This window comes from Clytia hemisphaerica, unplaced genomic scaffold (assembly GCF_902728285.1).
Source record: "Clytia hemisphaerica strain Z4C2 unplaced genomic scaffold, Clytia hemisphaerica genome assembly, whole genome shotgun sequence".
Lineage (NCBI taxonomy): Eukaryota > Metazoa > Cnidaria > Hydrozoa > Leptothecata > Clytiidae > Clytia > Clytia hemisphaerica.
The window spans coordinates 1237820-1258989 of record NW_027104146.1 but is presented as its reverse complement, the minus strand read 5'-3'; the positions used below and the strand labels follow the sequence as shown (position 1 = coordinate 1258989).

The 21170-nt window shown below is 34.8% G+C and overlaps 2 protein-coding genes across 3 annotated transcripts in view; both read right to left on the bottom strand.

The window, feature by feature from the left end:
* Positions 1–3297, bottom strand: part of LOC136813885 (uncharacterized) — a 31227-nt gene extending 27930 nt beyond the window's left edge. Inside the window, exons 1-7 of one of the 2 annotated variants that reach the window (XM_067070381.1) lie at positions 3206–3297; positions 2920–3006; positions 2468–2559; positions 2064–2171; positions 1737–1886; positions 1120–1175; positions 477–538 (exon numbers count right to left, since the gene is read on the bottom strand). In XM_067070381.1, coding sequence (XP_066926482.1) covers positions 477–538; positions 1120–1175; positions 1737–1886; positions 2064–2171; positions 2468–2559; positions 2920–3006; positions 3206–3269 — 619 coding nt within the window. In that variant the 5' untranslated portion in view covers positions 3270–3297. The remainder of the gene's footprint in view (positions 1–476; positions 539–1119; positions 1176–1736; positions 1887–2063; positions 2172–2467; positions 2560–2919; positions 3007–3205) is intronic. The other variant, XM_067070382.1, reaches the window with a different exon arrangement.
* Positions 3298–3388: 91 nt separating this feature from the next.
* LOC136813884 (alpha-ketoglutarate-dependent dioxygenase alkB homolog 7, mitochondrial-like) lies at positions 3389–6412 on the bottom strand. The gene is made up of 5 exons (XM_067070379.1): positions 6125–6412; positions 5767–5909; positions 5426–5456; positions 4502–4626; positions 3389–3619 (listed from the first exon to the last, which is right to left on the bottom strand). The coding sequence occupies exons 1-5, from the start codon at positions 6380–6382 to the stop codon at positions 3499–3501; spliced, it is 678 nt and encodes a 225-aa protein (XP_066926480.1). The 5' UTR covers positions 6383–6412; the 3' UTR covers positions 3389–3498.
* Positions 6413–21170: the final 14758 nt, after the last annotated feature.

The window sequence follows — 21170 nt, the reverse complement described above, 5'->3', positions numbered from 1 at the left end:
GTGGAAATCTTTTCTTCAATTTTTGTCCCAACTGAAAATAATCAAATAAATCAATCCTCACTGAAAAATATTTACTATTTTTCCCATCACACTCAATTTTCTGACATGAAAACAAAAGAAGTGAAATCCCCACTCATATAAATATGAGAATATCAATCCCCATCGAGTTTCGATCCATCATTTTTATCCCTACTGGCTGAAAAGATCCTACCGGGTGGGTCTATGAGAAGGGGGTGTCTAATGGAGAGTTTGCCTGCGAAAACTTTTCGAGTAGTCTAAATATGGTAGCCGGAGTGGAAGTTTTCAGATAGCTGTGACCTGAAAATTCTATAAAATATCCGTTCCGGTTCTTATTGTTTTGAGTTTTGCGGTTCAAGTCTGATCAATAATTTTTCTTGAATCTAATATCTTTTTAGGTAAAGAATCACAATGTCCAATATTTTTAAATAATGGCTGATAGCTGAAATAAAACATACTTTGACGTGTCAAGAAGATGACGGTTGGGAAATGACCAGCATTCATTGAATCTATGAGTTTCCTAAAATGCAAAATACAAAATGCTTGAAAACAGTTTCTATTATAATTATACCAAAAAAACATATCTTGAAGATATTCTTTATATCAATGTTGGATTCTGATTTTTAACCGAATGTTCGCAAGCACGACTCATTCTTAAAAGAATTATAATTTTGTAAACTTAACCCTTCAAGCCCGAATGACGTGTATACACGTTCTAAATAGGCTAATAGTCCCAGACTTAAAGCTATAACTTCTGATCACTTGATTTAAAAGGGCATAAACCTAATGTTTTAGAAAGAATATAAAAATATCTGTCTAATGGTACAAAAACCATTGTCTAACCGGGTCTAACTCTCAAGTAACATTAACAAGCTTTTAATGCGAGTTTAAAATTTAGGACTTCAAAAAGAGAGAGTTAAGAGTTAAGTTAAGCTTAGGATTCAATTCAACGAAGGTTTGATTTTTCTAATCTTTTGAATTTGGGACACTTCAGTTGGGGACTGGTAAAAGTGGGTCCCGCTTATTTGTGGAGCAGAGATTCAATGAATTCCTTTAGGTTGCCGTGAGTTTAAGGAATCAAACAAGCTGACGTTGTCGTACCTTTCAATTTGAGTGTTAGGTGGCACAAAGAATACATCACCTTTTTTTACATCAATCTAGAAAAATAATGTTCTAAATACTTAACATTTAAAGATAAAAGTGGAGACAAAAAATTAATTTCTTATACCGGTATTCTTATGATAAAGTTTTGTCGAGCTTCGAGAAAAGCAGATTAACTTTCTTACTTTCAAGTGTTTTATCAAATGATGCGGTAGAGAGACGGTTATATCATAAGAATTGCAAGGAAATTCTGAGCAAGAAAATATAGGTATCTTTTGGTCCGAGCGAAATATAAACCTCTAAAGTTATACCGCATAACGGCATAATAAGATTCAAAAGAAAAGAATTTCGTCACAACACGCTAATTATGTAGATTTTTTGGTCAACAACAAAAGAAATCCATTAACCGAATCAAACTCCCTTAAGGGCAAAGGACCTGGTACATGACGAGCCCTATTTCCATTGTTTTCAAGAAGCTGTTTTTCCATCACATTACACTCCTCTGTTATTATGATGTAGCAATGTCTCCTTCATTTTCCTTGGATATCTTTATGAAAATATTCAGTTACAAGTAATGTTTGGTGTAAACTATAACTATTATGAAAAATTCTTCAAACCTTATTGAAGATATTGACCATATGATCAAAGAAATGGGTTCCAGTGAACACAACCAACAACAAAGCTTTGTGAGTGATGTCTTTGAACTGGTCACTATTGTCAACTGTCGTCAACATTTTCGTCTCATACTTTGAACTCTGTTTGAAAATCTAAAAAAAAGAAAAAAAACTTTTAACAGTCAATTGGGAGACTTTCTGGTCTGCAATTTGTGATTTTTAAGCTAAAATATAAACAGATAGTATTGTCTTGACTTTTATAAACTGGGGACAAGAAAATTGCAATTCTCAAACTAATTTAACTCGCCCTTTCATTAAAGAAAATTATACCTTTTTAAACCATTTATACAGATTTCCTTTTCTTTTTTGATTGTCCAAAGAATAAGTGTAAGGGACTAGTTGCGAGTCATGAAAACATTGCACACTATTACCAATTGTCTAAAAGAAAGAGAAATTCTTCAACAAAACTGTTAAACAGTGTGGATGGATCAAACATTTCAAAAAAAACCTTTGTTGGATGAAAATTGGGACAGACAGGGTCATTTACTCAAAAACATTTTACTCTTTTTTACCTGAGATTGTAACTAAACAATACAAAGTATTGGATTTATTACAAAGGTATTTTGTGGTTAATTAGGGCTATTGGCTGTTTTAAAATAGTGTAAGTTTGTGTTAGAATAACCCAATAATGTAAATAACATAAACAAAGTGAGAAACCTGTTTGCTTTGCTTACATGGTGGTACTGATATAAATTTATGGGTAAATGTAATTCATCGCGAATTTGCTTCATTGTCATGTTGAATTGTGTAATGACTGAAGAATCTGCTAAAAAATAATATTCTTTCATTATTAATCAGAAAATTTGAAAGATCCTGAGGCGAAGATTTCCTGCAGCAAAAATTATGAGTTATTTTTAGAGGGACAATGTTCAGGCTACAACGAAATGGGCTTTTCCTACTAAAATTCAGAATTTCAGAAGGGTTTAAACCTGAAATGGTCTGGAATTCCATTCACAGGAGTATACTGGCTTTTTTTTCTGGAAAAGCCCAATAATTGAAGATAGGCTTTTTGTATCATTCAAATCAAATAGATTTATATTAGAGAAGTGGAAAGCGTTTTACTAGTCGTTCATGCTTCAAGAGGTAAACAGGTGAAGAAATGTTACTGCATTATTAAAACACTTACTGTCATTGTGCAACAGAACACACCCGAGTTTTCCCCAACGCTGTTCTGTTTTCAAATACTTCATTGACTTCGCATCCAATTCTTTGGCTTTAAGAAACAAAAAATCTTTACAAAAGAAGGTGTCTATAGCTGTTTTAGAAAGAACCCAAACATATTCAGGCAGTATTGTAAACGAATATGAGAGAAAATATTTTAACATTTTCTGACCGAGGGAAACTATAATACTTCAAACCAAATTGTTTCCTGATTTCATGGCAACAAGCAAGAGTATTTAAGGAGCTCTTACCACTATATCCATGCACCAAGCAAAATAAGGTCGAGAACCAAATATACACCCATGACAAATCCATTTTTTAATTCTGATGTTTAATATTTTTCATAACTAGAAAAAAGGTAAATCATTGTTAAAATTGCTTTCTGATGAATAAAAAGGCAGTCAGGATCAAAAGTAAAACCCTATCAAAAAATATTTATGATTGTTTTGAATTCGAGATTATTTATTATAAGTATAAAATGCTTTTATATAAATATATAACGTATTTACAAAAAATAGAAAACAATATTGAAAAGGGAGTGACTTCATGACGGTTCATTTCTATGAAGAATAGAAACACGTCTGTTCTTTTGAATGTGTTTTCCTTGAAAGTATGAGTCTTTGTTGGCCAGAACTTCATGTGTGAAATCAAAGCGCAATGCATCTCTAGAGAGAAAATAAAATCGCATAAAATTTGTATTTATTTTTGGTTTTCATTGCGGTTTTTTGCCAAAATCATAAAGTTTGTTCAAAATTAATTCCCGTGAAAAATTAAAGAAATGAAAGTAAGTGAACCAATTCAGGAACACACGGTTGATCTTTTTAACTAGATTTTACTAAAAACAACTTTACTGTTTCAGAGGATGATTGATTAAAAGTAGAAAAAAAACTTTCTGATAACCCTTTAACCCTATTTGGCCTAGGGTGGGGGTTGGGCTGTTTCTGCTTGGAGGTCAAATTATTGGTAATAGATCCTGAAATAATAGAGCTTTTGCAATGAAATTTTCTGTAAATTCCTAACTTTTATTTAGCTTCAACATTTCGGACAGTAAGGTGTCACAAAAATTGACACTTTTCCAATACAAATTTATTTTTAATGTTAAATACTGTATATCGTTTAAACCGTAATTTACTGAATATTTAGGATAAAATAAGCAATTTGAACTCAGGCAACTTTTTTCTAAAACCTTTGATAATACAATAGCTATTTATAAGAACAAAGGAAATATTCGGTTTTTGCTCACTTTGGTGACCTCATCAAAAAAAAATTTTGTCAAAAGTTACCTTATGTGACAAGGATCTTGTGTGCCAAATTTCATCCAAAAAGACCCACTAGATCAAAAGTTAAGGGTTGGTACAGGAAAAGCCCCCCCCCTAGTTCTGAACCACCCCTTTAAAAGCCTAGGTAAAAATTTAGCCTAACCACAAAAATTACCCCAAAAATTCCAAATTATTGAAAATTGCGTGATTAATTTCCACAAAATGAGATTTTTTAGACTGCTAAAATTACATCAAATTATGAAACTGATGAAGTTCAATGTTAATTACCTCATAATATACAGAGAAAATCTTGGCAAATAAACATCAATGTACGATTCTGGTTCCTTTTCAATGCCATATCTCATAATAGCATCTGATAATAAATTCAAACCAGCTATCTTATTGCCACAAAACTTTAAAAGGAAATAAAACATAGTACATTATACAATGAAAGCAATTACACACAATGCATACAAACAATCATCTACAACAAGCTGCACTACTTTAATTTCAATCAATTTAATCATTAACGACTGGACATCCATCTCCTTTGTATTTTTGTATAAAGCCGTGCTACCTTTGTTGCAAAAGATTTTGAGGTTATACCTTAGGGGAAAACTTTGCAAACAATGAAGAACTTCGACAACAACCTCAATGGTTACATTCTTTTTAACTCTTTAAATTTACATTATGAGGAAGACGTAAGAGAGGCAAAATATTTCATCAACTTGTTAAAACTCCCACTAATATTTTGAAATTTTGACTCAAAAGTATGAAATAATTTTAGAGAGTATGGGATTCACATAATGATATTCTTTAAAACGCAGGCTCTGAAATTTTACATGCTATTTCGTTAAGCCATAGAAAATTTATTCCAGCGATAAAAAAGATTAAAAAATATACACACAGTAGAAATTCTGCAGTTGAACGTCGTAACATGTTGATAAAATTTCTTGCGAACTTACGAGAAAGTTTGATAAGCTTTTTTGTGAAATATATACAAGTGAATTTCAAGCTGACTCAAAGCTTTTAAATGCAAAATTTTAAAGGAAAAGAATTTAAAGTCGGAATACTGTCAGAATTTTTTAAACAAATTTGAAATACAGGCGGCAATGAAGCTCACTATAAAAGATGGGAGTCCAGTGCTTTATATATTCAGGAATTAATGCAATACATACATACAAAGGACAAAAACTGAACCAAAAAGATTACCTTTATACTGTCAACATGGGGTTTGATTAACCTGAAATGTAATGTGTTAAGGAGATCGAATTAACCAATAAACAAATAAGATGAGATCATGAAAAAGTCTCTGAGCTGTCTCGTCATCATCAATCACTTTACATTTAATCATCAAGATAGAGCCTTGAAGATTAAGAGCAACAAATAAATATTTTCCTTTAGTTGAAGTGCACTAGCAAACCATTCACATAACATTAAACAAGAACCCAAAGCAACAAGAGGGCCCAGAATGAACCTGAATTGAGGTAGCCCTGCTTCTTCAAAAAAGGGCCAATGCTGGACCAATTATACAGTACTTTATTAATCCTTACCCATCCTCAGCTAAATCTAAAACGTGTGTTGTAGGAATGATATCATTATCCATATCAAAAGCTATATTCTTGATGTTCTCAAATATTTTCATGTTCTCCGTGTTCCAATTACTTTTCTCTGTTTCACGAAACCCATGAATCGCCTAAATTAAATATAGAGCAAAAAAACATGAAATTGAAAGTGATTGTACTGTAAAAAAGTGATGAGCTTTTTCTTTTGAAATTGGCCTTTGCTTTGTTATTGAGATTGGTTTGAACTATTTTTTCTAAATAACAGGAAAGTCAGAGCAGGAATTTAGGAGCTCTGCAACACTCGCTTTGCCAACCCATTTATACATGAATACAAATATAGACTTACACCGTCCCAGTGGTCATACTGATATCTTGTTCTTCGGAAAGCCTTCTCAATTTCCTTCATCAAATCATCCTCTTCTTTCTCTGTTATAAAATTCTCAATCAGCGTGAAGTCTTGTTCAACAACATTTTTCAAATAGTCTCCTCTTTCAGCATTTTCATTATTAAATATAGAGACGTTGCTCAAACTGGAATAGCGCCTAATTAATCCTACTGTTTGGTTATTACTTTTTCTACACAACTTAAAAGCTGTTGAAAACATTCCTGAAAATAAAAATTATGAGTCATTTTTTCTCAGGGGGGGGGGGTCAGGATCCAGATACCAAACCCAGGGCCGGGGGGTGGTGTCAATTTTTTTTTCCAAATTTCAAAAAGTCAAGTTGGTATCGATACCAAAATGAGGGGGTGGGTCCCCCTTTTTTTGAAAATTAGGGAATCTTCAAGTTGGTATCGATACCAAAATGAGGGGGTGGGTCACCCTTTTTTTAATTTTTGCTGAATTTGAAATTGGTATCTGACTTAAAATGTTGTATAGTGTAAGTATAAAAAACTTCAATAGTTTACACTATACCCTGATTCCATATAAAAGCATTCTTCATTCTATAATTGAAATTAAATTTTTATTTAACTTTTTCTGCTCTCAATCCTTTTTCTTGCTTTCAATCAACCAAAATTCATTCAAAACTAGAGTTGAACAAACTGAATCAAGTCTTAGCAGATCTTAGAACTTTTTTAGTCGTGATAAAATTTTTCTGTATACATACTGTCATCCGGGGGGTACTAGGGTTGGCGAATGAGGGGTATGTACGAACGGGACCTCTGAAAACCAACCCTTAAAGAGACTAATTTTTGCTGAAAAGGTGACCCTTAGAGAGACTCTTTGATTTTTTTTCGATTTTTGAAAAAAGTCATACCCTTAGAGAGACTTTATTACAACTTTTTCTCTGGAAATCAAAAAATTTCCTAAAATTCCTGAATTTTCCGACCCTTAGAGAGACTAATTTAAAACTTTCTGATTTTTCCGACCCTTAGAGAGACTTTGAAAGGTGAAAAAACCGACCCTTACCGTCCGCACTTACCCATCATCCATTTTTGCCTAAGTACCCCCCCCCCCCCCCAGGCGCTCATCATATAGGATAATGTTACAAAGACTCTAGGCATGCCTAATACAGTGAAATTTTTATCTAGTCTAGTTTATCAACTTGTTTTATGAATTTTATACATTTTGCCAATTTAGTTCAAAAAACTTAATTTACGTTGTGTTAGAATGAGAAAAACTTGTTTTCATTTTCAGGAGTCTAAAGTGTGGTACATAATATAAGTGATTCATAAGAGGAATGTTCTTTGAATAAAAACATCCACAGATTCTGTTTAGCGTCCCTTGTATGCAGTATCTTATGCATATAACTTTTTGCATTTTTACTGATTGCCAATTTAGGGGGGGTGGGTCCCCCTTTTTCAGAAAAATAGGGATTGTTAAGTTCGTATTGATACCAATTTAGGGGGGTGGGTCCCCCCTTTTTTAGAAAATTGGGATTTTCAAGTTGGTATTGATACCAATTTAGGGGGTGGTGGTGTCTACTACTTTCAAATCTCGAAAAGTCAGGTTTTTGGGCCCTGGGTTGGTATCCTGGACCCTGACCCCCCCTGTTTTTCTAAGTGTTTTCAGAATGTGATATATACCTCAACCCTCTTAGATTTTGCTGAAATTTGAACCAAATGATATATTATACAAGAAAATAGTATTCTGAGAATTTCACCTTGATCCCTCTTTTAATATCACCATCTCAAAATATTATGCTACTAAGGAAAAATTGAACACCTAAAAATCATCAATTCATTGGAAAGCTAATTTTGAAAGCTAACATTTTGTTGTTCAAGTACATTGAAAAGCTGATTTACAGTAAATTTGAAGAACTTTTTGTAGAGAATTAGAATAAATTCCAAGAGAATAAGTTTTTCTGAAAGGAGAAACCCCAAATAAAAAGAAAATTCTTTTCGGCAGAAATAAAAACTTTTTTTTGGGACATTCCAATGCAAAAGAAGCAAAAAAGTGAAGAAAAAACTACAGTACATGAAAATGAAAGAACTAAAATTAGTGATCGTGATTTTTGAATTCCTCACCCTTTTTCTGATAAACATACAAAGTTTCAGCCTTCAAATACATTTTCCTCCGTTTCCAGACACACTTGTTCATTGATAGTTCTGCATTTTACCAATTTGCCGTCTAGCCAGTGTCCACAGTGTTATATACCGCTGGAAAGCTAAGATCACGGGCTTTCATTTAGTAAAAACCGGAACACTCTAGCATACATAGAAAAAAGTTCGAAGGATTCAAAGTTCACGGAAAAATGAAACAATTGGTTTGACGTCAACGAAAGTTGCATGACTTCTGGAGTCGCTATCAATGTTAGGGTGGACAGGCCAAAATTTTCCCCTCATTTTTTAGAAACCAAACGAATTTTTTTTGAAAGTCCTTACCTTTGTGAGAAAAATGAGGGGTCATTTGTTAAAATTGGTTAAGTAGTTCCAAAGTTATTCCATTTTCAAACCACAACACTGTTAAACTTTAGCCTATCGCCAATGAGCTGGAAATGATAGCTAAAAACAAATTTTACCAATGAAAAGCTAAAACCCTTAGCTTCCCAACGATATATGGTAGTCATGATAAAAGTTTCAGAAAAGTGCCGAAAAATCGAAATTTCTTCTTTTTTCTCGATTTAAAGACGGCCCGTAGATTATTGAAAAGGCTACCACGTGACAAACTAAAGTACTATCTTTCCCGCGTTTTATAAAAAAAACCGCGAGTCTATAAGTAATCCAGCTCAATAGCGATAGCCATTTGAAAAATGGTGGTCAAGGTCGACGGAGGTGCCACGAATTCCGAGTTGCCATTTTTTCACCTTGATGTCTAATAAATGGTATATCTTTTTAATGAAGGTAGGTAACGGGATAAGGTTTTTTTCTTTGTTTTCTCTGATAAATTATGAGTATTTAAAAAAAAGAATGAACAAGTTTGGAGTTGTTAAGGATAAAGTTATGATGGATGGAATGTTCTAATCTTGATTTTCTACTTTTTCCACGCAAAAAATTCCGACGAGTGCGCACCCTATCAATGTAGACAGGTTAGTAACTCAAGAAGATTTTTCAAATTTTAATTTTTTTTTCAAAGCCTATCCTATATTGTAGAGCTTTGAAAAAGAAAGAAAATGAGGGGTCATAGGCCTCCAGAGGATAGGTGGTTGTAATTCAAATTTTAGTGTCAAAAATTTGACTAAAAATGTCAAAAAAAAGGTTAGGAAAATAGCTTGGAAAAATTTGAAAAATGTGTCAAAAAAAAATCAAAAAAGAAATTTTCCAGTCATGCTTCTTCAATTTTGCATATCTCTTTTTCTAGTATAGCTAGAGACCTGAAATTTGGAGGGAGAATTCTTTGAAGGTGTTAGAATATTATTATATTAAAATATTTGTAAAATATTTAGTATATTTATCAAAATAATGAAAGATATATCTTTTTTTGAAAAAAGAAGACGTATTGCATTGTTTTATTTTTGTTTTTGAAGAAAATTAGCTTGGAAAAGGTTGAAATGAGTCAAAAAAGGTGGTAGGACCCATTTTCAAGGGGCCTCTGGAAATGGAGGAACAAAAACTTATGAATAAAGAATAAGTTTTTCTGAAAGGAGAAACCCCAAATAAAAAGAAAATAAATTTCGGCAGAAATAAAAACTTTTTTTTGGAACATTCCCATGCAAAAGAAGCAAAAAAGTGAAAAAAACTACATGAAAATGAAAGAATTAGAATTAGCGATTGTGATTTATGAATTCCTCACCCTTTTTCCTCCGTTTCCAGACACATTTGTTCATCGATAGTTGGAAATTTTTTTTCTGCCGTCGGCAAACAATTTTCAAAAGGTTGCAAAACGTTCGGCATTTTACCAATTTGCCGTCTAGCCCGTGTCCACAGTGTTATATACCGCTGGAAAGTTAAGATCACAGGCTTTCATTTAGTAAAAACTGGAACGCTTTAGCATACATAGAAAAAAAGTTCGAAGGGTTCAAAGTTCACGGAAAAATGAAACATTTGGTTCGACGTCAACGAAAGTTGCATGACTTCTTGAGTCGCTAACAGGTCACAGGAGACCCGTTGTGTGTTTTTTTATAATTTGATGTACACAAGATGGGTTCGAGCTGTGATTCCAATATTGGACTCACATTTTTTACAGTGGGAAATTCGAATTTAGTGCTGTCCTCACTTACTAAAATAAAAACCAAATTTCAAAAGTTACGCTTTCTCTAAGAAAGAAGTGTGACCAGTAAAAGAATAACAAAATTTGATTGGCTATGATGTTTTCAACCGTTATTAGCAGTTATATCAATATGCCTTCTTACCTGTCTTTAAAAATATAAATAAAAGTAATCATGGAAAAGGACGCAAAAAAAAAGACATAAGTGTGAGAACAGAGTAATCAAGCTCGTTAGAAAAAGTACCAAGAAGTCATAAAAAATCAACCTGAATAAATGCAATCGAAATTCCAGAGAACTTCATAATTCCCCAAACAACATTACATTACTATGGCGGGTCGTTAAAAATTGTTTGGTTCCCGTCATTTCGACTTTACAAAGTGGGTCGGTCGGTCGGTCGGTCGGTCGAAAATATTTTTTTGTACATACATACCATCTTTGTTCATTGTAGGTACCTGCATTGTGAGCCCCATAATCATCATGCAACATCTTGTTTTTTAGAAAGTGATGCTTCGCGAGCGTGGTCTGCTTCCACGAAGGTCCGAATTATGAAATCGGGTTAAAAAATCGGGAAATCATGAATAAACTGGTTTTTGGTTCACTTTCCGCTGGCACGCCGCGCTCGCTATTTCGATTTGAAAACTTGTAAACACTGAGCGCGCAGAGGTTGGTTGACAATCAGGAATCCAGTAGTGGCAAAAGGGGTCTCCGACTCTCCGACTCTAACTTCAAAGTAAAAATCAGGGTCGGTCGGATGACGGGAACCAAACAATTTTTAGAGATCAGCCTATGTCAAACTCCCATCACATAAATTTTACAATTAATTACGTCAGAGTAGACTACGCTCGCCACCGAAGAGGTTTGTTTGAAAGGGTAATTATATTTTATTGTTTGCTTCTTTTTGAAAGATTCGCCGGGTTGGAAAAGTATGAATTTCTTTGTACATATTTTACCTACCCCAAATACTTTAGGAGGCTGAGTTTTAAACAAATGGTCAAGTTGAAACGAACGATAAATGTATCAAGGTCTGTTTTATTTACCCCCTGGTGACTTAACAAAAGAGACTTAACTCGATGTTACAATCCAATTATTGAAAGTTTGTCTCGGCCTTTTTATAATGAGCGAGACATACGTTCTCTGATTACGCAATTTTTACGCACGGAGCGAGCGTTAGCGAGCGGAGTGCGACTCTTTTGGCAAACGCATGCGCGTAAGCAAAATTTACAAAATTTCAATGATATGCGGGCCCAAAAAATGAAATTCAGTTTTTTTTCACGATTTTTTTCGTCTAGCTGCTATTCCACCATGTTTAGCCTCTGGAATGTTTCAGCTTTGAAAATTTCGTGAAAATTAGCGTTTTTAAGAAGAAGTCGTTGCAGTGTCAATCTTTTGCAAGTTTAAAAACCCACTTTCCCTTGGAAAAAATTGACGTTTTTTAGTTTTTTGGGACCCTTGGGGCATAAGGTACCTGTTGACCGCAAAAATTTCAAAATTCGCGAATTGACCGTTGACAACATTAGGGGTAAAGGGACCCACTGACGTCACGGGTTTGGGAAAAACTTCAAAATGCGATATCTCAAGTTTGAAGAGGAGTTGGGAGGTCGTTGACCCCTCATTCTATCAGGAATTTTATGGAGAATGAGATGAGAGGGTTTATAAGGCTTGAGTAGGACTTTCAAATTTGGCTGAATTTTTAGCCATTTTCAGCTGATGACGTCATCAAAATAGAAAACATGCGATATCTCGAGTTCGAAGAAGAGTGGAGAGGTCGTTGACCCCTCATTAGATCGAGAACTTTATGGGGAATGAGATGGGAAGGTTTATAAGGCTTAAGTAGGATTTTAAAATTTTGCTGAATTTTTAGCCATTTTCAGGCCCCTTTCAGCTGATGACATCATTAAAACAAAAAATGCGATAACTCGAGATTGAAAAGGAATTGGGAGTTCGTTGACCCCTCATTCTATCGGGGATTTTATGGGGAATAAGATGGGAGAGTTTATAAGGCTTGAGTACGATTTTCAAATTTGGCTGAATCTTTAGCCATTTTCAGTTGATGACTTCATCAAAAAAAAAAAATGCGATAACTCGAGATTGGAAAGGAGTTTGGAAATGGCTAACCCCTCTTTGGATCGGAAAATTTATCTTATTGAGTCTTCATTGGATTGGTAATCATCAATAGAATCTATGGGATCAATTAGAAATCGATTTCATTTCAGTAAAGTTAAAAATTTATCACCCTTTCGGTGACGACATTTAAGGCCAAAATGACGTCCCCAAGATTCACAATATTTTGAGTTTTGATCTGTTTTAAGTTGTAATTTTTAGATTTATGGAATTTTGGATTTTCGGAATTTCTTTGGGGTTTGGGATTTTCGGAAAAAGAGTATGATATACTTTTGAGCAGCGGATTGATAGCCTTCACCTCTTAATACATAACTAGTGTGGGCTTGAGGCGTCTATAGAATCCTTTCGCTTTGCGAACACGGGACTCGTTCTCCGTGCGTAACCCCTTTTACGATTGATCATATTGACATTTTCGAGGCATTTTGATGTAACTGCCCGCCCCTTTTGAATGTCCTCTCCAGTTTTTGCAGAGTGTGTCAGAAATCGTCAGTGAAAATGCTAAAATATATAAAAACTAGACCTGAAGCTGAAGCAAATATAGAATCATAAAAGAAAACAGAAGAAAATCTGAAAACAATTAATTGAAAATTGAATATTTCAAACATTCACTTTTATTAAATCGCTGCAGCAAATTCCACCATCTTTCGCGCAGCAGTGTGCCGTGTAAACAAGTCCATAACAACATTCTGGACACACAGGCTAGCATAAATTTTCCGCAGCCTAAATTCTCGTTGCCGTAGAAACGTTTACGTAAACAATCGTTTTCAAGCAAATGATCAACAAACCATCCAGGGTTTTTAAAGGAGAAGATTCCTCACTGAGGGTCATTTCTTCTATTTTTCTGGTATTTTTGATTTTTTGGACTGTTTAACTGACACTGGTAATGTTTGAAGTAAGTAAGTATTTATTTACCATTTTAACACTACAAAAAAGATATCAATCGTAAAAGGGGTTACGCACGGAGAACGAGTCTCGTGTTCGCAAAGCGAAAGGGATTCTATAGACGCCAGGTAGACGCCCATAGTTATGTAAGAAGAGGTGGTAGGGGCTATCAATCCGCTGCTCAAAAGAATATCGTACTTTTTTTCTGAAAATTTCAAATCCCAAAGAAAATCCGAAAATCTAAAATTCCATAAATCTAAAAATTACAACTTAAAACGGATCAAAACTTAAAGTACTGCGAATCGTGTGATGATGACGTAAATCTATTTATAGAAAGTTAAAGGAAGCAACAATTCCCGAGTTAAAAAAGGGAAAATAACTCGGATAGTTAACTTAAAGGAGGCACAATCTCCCGAGTTAGAAAATCAAAAATAAATCGGATAAAGCTAAAGGAAGTAAAAATTCACGAGTTACAAAATGAAAAATAACTCAGACAGTTAAAGAAACCAAAAATTCCAAAGTCAAAAAATGAAAAATAAAGTTAAAGGAAGCAAAATAAACCGTGTTAACGACCCTCGACATGGCCCGAGAATTCTCGGGCCTCTTCGGGCCATGTTCGGGCCGAGAGACCCTATCAATTCTTTTGGCCCGAACTTGACCCGAATCATTCGGGCCACGTTCGGGCTACGACTTAAGACGTAAACTGTTCAACCTATACCTTTGTGCCTGTGTCAGAAGATTCCATTGATTAATCCAGCTTGTCCAGTCATTATGAAATTAAAACGTGAAAATGACGTTGAAAATGTGTGAAAATGTTAAGTTTAATTTATTTCGTCGCGTTTCATCCAGTTCATCTTGCTAAATAAACTTAACAAACTCATCGTGGACCACGCTTCAAAGTTTAAAACCAGGACCAGTTTAATAGCAAATATTTAAGTGAAATCAAGTTTTTCTAGATAAAAAATGCAGTCCTGAAATTACACACGGGTTTAAATCATGATTTCAAAAGTTAGCCCGCGTGTGGCCCGCCTGCGGCCCGAAAACTCGGGCCATGCTCGGGCCATCCTCGGGCTTTATGCGCATTCCAATAAAAGCTTTGGCCCGAGAATTCTCGGGCCATGTCGAGGGTCGTCCGTGTTATGTATGGTGGGTTTTTGGTAGCAAAATTCGCTAGCTTTATTTTCGTTCGATAAATACAAATTTCTTTCGATAAACAAAACAAACATTCGGTAAAATTTAAATCTTCGTTCGGTAAATTCAAATTTCGTTCGGTAAATTCAAATTTCATTCGTTAAACTCAACTTTCGCTCGATAAATTCAAAATTTTTGTGCGATAAATTTAAATTTTGTTCGGTAAATTCACCCTACATATCTGGTCTTGGAAAACATCATTTTCTCATTTCTGGTCCTGAAAATAATCATTTTTACAAGTCTGGTCAGCATTGCATTCCATTCCCAAATGGAAGTCAATCGAAACCAATCTTTGACCAAAATTTCCCCCTGTATATATACGTGACACACACTCAGGCATTATACCCCAGAAAAAAGCAGAGTTGATTGGAATTCCTAACGAAAAGAGGAGTTCAGTTTGTGCACCAAGGAGATCTTGACTAACAGAATACTTATGGCACAAATTTCCTGCACATGAGAATGAATAAAAAAAAGATACGTTATGTACAAACCAGGCAAGAGGAGCAGGTTGAGTATAACAAAGGACTGCATATCACCACCACCACTACTGTCAGTCGCACGTGTTGATTGTTGATGTGATTCTACTGACCAGACTGACCAACTTGTCGTGTATTTCAAAGACCCATGATGTGTAATTTTAAAGACCAGAAAAAGCTAAAATTTAGAATTTGTGATCAATGGCAAATAATTCAAATGAAATAATGAAAACGGAATTGAAATTTACCGAATGAAATTTAACTGTGGCGAACAAAAAAATTGAATTTACCGAACAAAAAATTTGAATTTACCGCACAAAAATTTTGAATTTACCGAACGAAATTTGAATTTACCGAACGAAATTTGCATTTATCCATCGAAAATAAAGCTAGCGAATTTTGCTACCAAAAACCCACCATACTATGAAATGTAAAATGACGTTATAACTCGGGATTACTCGGTGTTTTAACTTGGAAAAAATAACTCGGGAATTCCGGGTAATTTCAAACGTTTTTGTTCGAAAATCTTGTTAGATTCGAACGTTAGATTCGAACAAAAACATTAGACAATTGAGTTCCCGCCAAAAATATGCGCATCAAATTAAATAAACAATTTTTTTGATCCAGAAGCTTCAAAATAAATGCAGCAGCTTTTTCAGTGATGTGAATTATCATTATACGTAGAAAAAGAAGATGTATTGTATTTTTTCGATTGAGAAGAAATTCTTCATCATTGCGTTTTTCTATAAGATTGATAACACTATTCGATGCTTTTGTATCGATGCATGGATGACAAAAATTTGCATACTGGTTTAATAGCTATAAATGGTCTGAAACAACATTTTTGCAACAAAAACAAAATGGGGAACTTCTCGACTTTCAACTTTATTGTCAAGCTGTAAACATGTCGAATTTTCGAAGTGGTTAAAGAATTGATGCTGAAAAGTTAAAGACACAGTTTTGTGGAGAATTGGCTGGGAGAGACACCAGAGACCTTTTACAAAAAACCCCTCGTTACATGGTTTAATCAAAGACATTGAATTTCCCTTGTTTTGTTATGGAAAATATTCTTGACCAGTATTAAAGAATTTCAAGTTTTTATGCATTTATTGTATTGATAAAAAAAACTGTTTGGTTTTCACGAAGGAAAGTGTCAAAAGCTGAATTTATCTGCTTTGGGTTGTGTCACGTGTGTGTCGAGTAGTTTTGTAGTAATTTCTTTATGTTTCATCAGATTTAATTTCACTGATTTTTGTAAAGAATAGAATTAGAGCTCATCAAAAAATATTTATTCCGAGAGTTCAGTTCTTTTCGGCTGTTTTGTTTTGATTTTCTCACACCGCTTACCCAAATGTTAGCTACTTTCTATTTAAAGTTGTGCTTCCTTTCCAATCTCGAGTTGTTGCATTTTTTTTGTTTTGATGACGTCATCCAACTGAAAATGGCTAAAAGTTCAGCCAAATTTGAAAGTCCTACTCAAGCGTTATAAACTCTTTAATCTCATTCCCCATAAAATTCCCGATAGAATGAGGGGTCGACGACCTCCCAACTCCTTTCCAAACTCACGTTATTGCATTTTTTTGCTTTGATGACGTCATCGACTGAAAAGGGCTAAAAATTCAGCCAAATTTGAAAGTCCTTTTCAAGTCTCATAAATCCTCCCATCTCATTCCCCATAAAATTCCCGATAGATTGAGGGGTCAACGACCTCCCAACTCCTCTTCAAACACGAGATATCGCATTTTGAAGTTTTTCCCAAACCCGTGACGTCATTGGGGTCCCTTTACCCCTAATGTTATCAACGGTCAATTCGCGAATTTTGAAATTTTTGCGGTCAACAGGTACCTTATGCCCCAAGGGTGTCCCAAAAAACCAAAAAACGTAAATTTTTTCCAAGGGAAAGTGGGTTTTTAAATTTGCGAAAGATTGACACTGCAGCGACTTCTTCTTAAAAAATGCTAATTTTCACGAAATTTTCAAAGCTGAAACATTCCAGAGGCTAAACACAGCGGAATAGCGGCTAGACGAAAAAAAAGGTGAATTTCCATTTTTAGTGCCCACATATCATTGAAATTTTGTAAATTTTGCTTACGCGCATGCGTTTGCCAAAAGAGTCGCACTCCGCTCGCTAACGCTCGCTCCGTGCGTAACAAGTGATGATATGCACAAAAAATATATGGAGGGAGACCGCCTGCCTTATAGTCTAGCTAATCAAAAAGATGCGGCCACCTAAGCTAAGTACAGATTGTGTTTAGAGTACCCTGCCCAGTTGGTGACCGAAATCTTTAGATTCAAATTTTCCACTTACTTTTTACTTTTTTGAAAATCCTTTTCGACCAACGGTTAGACAGTTAGACAACTTTTTACATGCTCTTCGTCTTTGTTTTGATTTTTTATTTGTGAGGCGATCTTCTTAGAATAAAAAACTTTCGAAGCAAGCGGTGCTAGTGCCCAGTTCCCGACCGACGTACCAGTCTGCGACCGATCGCTAAAAAGAGAAAATCAGTGCTCTAGAGTCGAGTCGCCAGTGCACGAACCGGCCCCAGTGCACGAACGAGCGTCTTGAAAAAAACAACTAAAAACAAACTTCTATAGAATTTCCTTTGTGCAGCAGAATCCTCAAACTATCCCTTGCAATCGCTCCAAAAATTAAAATAAACGGAGCACCACTAGAACAACACCAAACCGATTTTGAACAAGGCGCCAAGTAAAAAAAATCACGAAATTCGGGACTTTTGTAAACATGGCTGATCGCGAGAGAAAATGTTTTTTATGAGAAAATTTGCGCAAGAAGTGTTCTGAAAATGACTTTCCTCTTTTAAAAACCTGTTATCTTCCATCACACAAAATTTCATTGAAACATGTTAGCTCATTAATTCAAAATCAATAGAAACATATCAACAGTAGTTGATATAAAAAAGGTTCCAGTCTGCGAACAATCCGAACACCATATTCAAAATGAAGACATTGAAACGTCAAAATATTCGAAAGCGCTGGCGATCTCGATTAAAAAAGAAGACACTACATTGCCGCGCTTTTCGATGAGCAAAACTTGAAAAACAAAAACAAAAAAATGGACGACAAGAAAATATTTACAAAAATAAACAGGTTAGTAAAACGCTAAAGTTCTTATAAAAAAGATGCTTTTTTGGTGAAAAAGCGCATGGTTTTGAAAAGTTCAAATACCCCTGTATCATCTCGGAAGAGAGTTAAAGTATTACCTGCGAGCGGAGCTCTAATTTTTTCTTTCAAAAGATTGTTCACACACTGGTTCCTCGTTCGCGGACTGGGTCCGAATAGCGCTCGCTTCAACGGCTTATTATTCCAAGAAGATGCTTTCAAACAAAGTGATAACAAATTGAAAGAAGGACTTCAACCTTGTCTACAAGATGGTCAAAAAGGATTTATGTAAAAACTAAAAGTACAGTAAGCAAAAAAAGAAAAAAATAAGTTTGCCGTTCGTGCACTGGGCACCCTCCTCTACTTGCAGGTAAGGTCATATTAATTAATCAGGGTGATAAAAAAACTCATAATCTTTCGCGTATTAAATTTATTTGCACTCGTTCTTTTTTGTTTTAAAATAGCTCACTTACATTTTCCTTCCGCATGTTTTTTCAGAATTTTTCTTCAAGTCATTTTTTTCTTCTAAAGTTTGTTTTTGTTTTGTTTCGAAAGTGGCCAGTCTATGGAGAGTCTTCATTTGATAAAAACGCGGGAATTTTCCATGTCTACCCGGAGATTCAATATACCGGTTTCCTTTGTTATTTCAATCCGGAGCTAGAAACTTCGTATTGGAGCTGTCAAGTTGAAGACCGCGAGCATGCCCCTTGAATGTTTTGATCGCAATGTAAAGTCTTCTTTTTTTCTCTCTGCGTCTGGAATGTTTTGATCGCAATGTAGAGTCTTCTTTTTCTTACTTTCGATTTTGTCGGTCGCAGACTGGACGTCTAATTTCAAAGCTGATTGCATCAACTTTTTTATCAATATTTCACACGAAGGAAACTGTATTGAGTTGATTTTTACAGAAATGCTTTCTAACATACTCATCGCTTTGGACAAGTATTCTTTGGAGTGGGAGTTGAAGCGTTTTTTCTTACAAAGCTTTTTTGTCCACAGGTAGCCATTTTTTATTTTTTTCGAAAAATCCGGGTTTTTCGTGTGCTTCCGTGCAAAGTTGGATCTTTCGGATTCTACTACTACTAGTTCTTTTCTGGAATTTTTTTTACACAGTACGGGAAATAGGTCAAGGCAGATAACTACCAAAAGAAATTTTCCAGAGGTTTGTTTTTGTATGACTTTTCTGGGTTCAAAGACGTTCGGTTGCCAACTAGACCGGTCGCCAACTGGGCAGGGGACTCTTTAACACTTTGTAAATTATTTATAAATATTTAAATTTTTTTAAGAATTTTGTTATCTATTAATGAAGAATAAATTAAAATAAAGTTTGCTAAACTTTCTTGGTAGGGGTGGGGTGTGCTCAGTATCTCCCAAGACAGTGAGTAAGGGTGAGAGATTTAACAAAACTGAAATCAGATGAGCTCAGGGTAATATTTGGGTAAGATCGTTGGATGCTGTTCCAATGTGTAATGCAAAACTTAGAGAAAGATTTGTTCCCAAAGGTAATGGTGTTGTAGGAGGGAACAAAAAGTAGTTTCAAACATGCTTCTCTGGTACTTTGAGTTTTTTCGTCTTCAGCATCAAGCTGAATAAAGTTAAAAAACTCCAGAAGGTCAAAGGGTAATTTGCTATTTAGGAATCAGTGGACAAAAGATATATTAAGGCATTTGACAAGGTAAAAAATCTTGAGAATTTTGAGGTCAGAAAAGAGTGGAGAAGAAGGGCATCAAAAGTTGTTAAAAGTAATAAGACGTAAGGCTTTCTTTTGAAGGATAAATATAGGCTTAGAGGTGGTATTGTCAGTAAGACCCCAGATTTGGCAACCATATTGAAGATGGGAATGAAAAAGAGCAAAATAAATGTTAAAGGGATAATCAGATGGTCTGAGATATTTTGCCTGCAGATACCTTCTAGGATTTTAGGAGAAACCCCTAAATTTTTCGGTGTATTTATTTTCTTAACTCAAGTTATGCCAATTTGAAATCTCGAAAAATGGGACTTTTCAGGGACTTTTCACACTTTTTTCTATTGTTTTCAAGCAAAAGTTCAAAATTTCAAAGTGGTATAACTTTAGTTAGGAAAATAATTACACCAACAAATTTAGAAATTTTTCCTAAAATCCTAGAAGCTATCTATAGGCAAAATATCTCAAACCATCTGATTATCCCTTTAACTAAGGTTTTTGTTGAAACATAGTGCCTGAGCTTAGCCTGAGCTGAAGAAAGTATTAGTCACCAGAAATATTTGATAAAAATCAGGAATTTCTCAGATTTGGTGTTTGGAAAGAGATACAGTATTTTGTGAGTTTATGCACATCAATTTTTTCAGTTGGGGTGAGCATTTGCATGGGGTATTCATCACCCAGTGTAAATGAGATAGGACGTCTCAGGCTAAAAGCGTGAAAATGAATAAAAATGAACTTCAAACTGAAAAAGGGAAAAAAGGAAGAAAACTGGGAACTTTATTTTTTCGTTAAAAGTTTCTTCAATCTTTGAAGACAAAATTGACCCATGGAAAAAAAATTTCATCTATGCAGTTCTTTGAAATGAAGCAAAATATTTCCAACCCGGTTCAATTAAACTGGGTATTCGGCGCTATTACGTCACTTTCGTTTTCGACCCCGTTCATTCGCCAATGGTCGCAAGTGAAAAATACCCCGTTCATTTGCCAGGATGTGCCTGACTGCCATTGTCCAATCCTGTAAGCGATTGAAGTGCTGTCAGTAATAATCTGAGAAAAGAACAATAACATTATGACATCACACAAATGAATTACGCGAGGACAACACGCGGTCTTAACATTTTTTCCTCGCAAGTTTGGGGGGGGGGAACAAAAGTACTCTATATTTTACGTATGGGGAAGTGGAAGAAGGATTTACAAAATACAAAAGTTTCGTTTTGGGGTAAAGAATCAGTATTGTGAATATTTAAGCAAGTTTCTATTATGCATTTTTTCTATAGAACCAAATAAAGATTTTTTCTATTGTTCTTGCTCGATTGCCTCTAAGGATAAGTTCCGT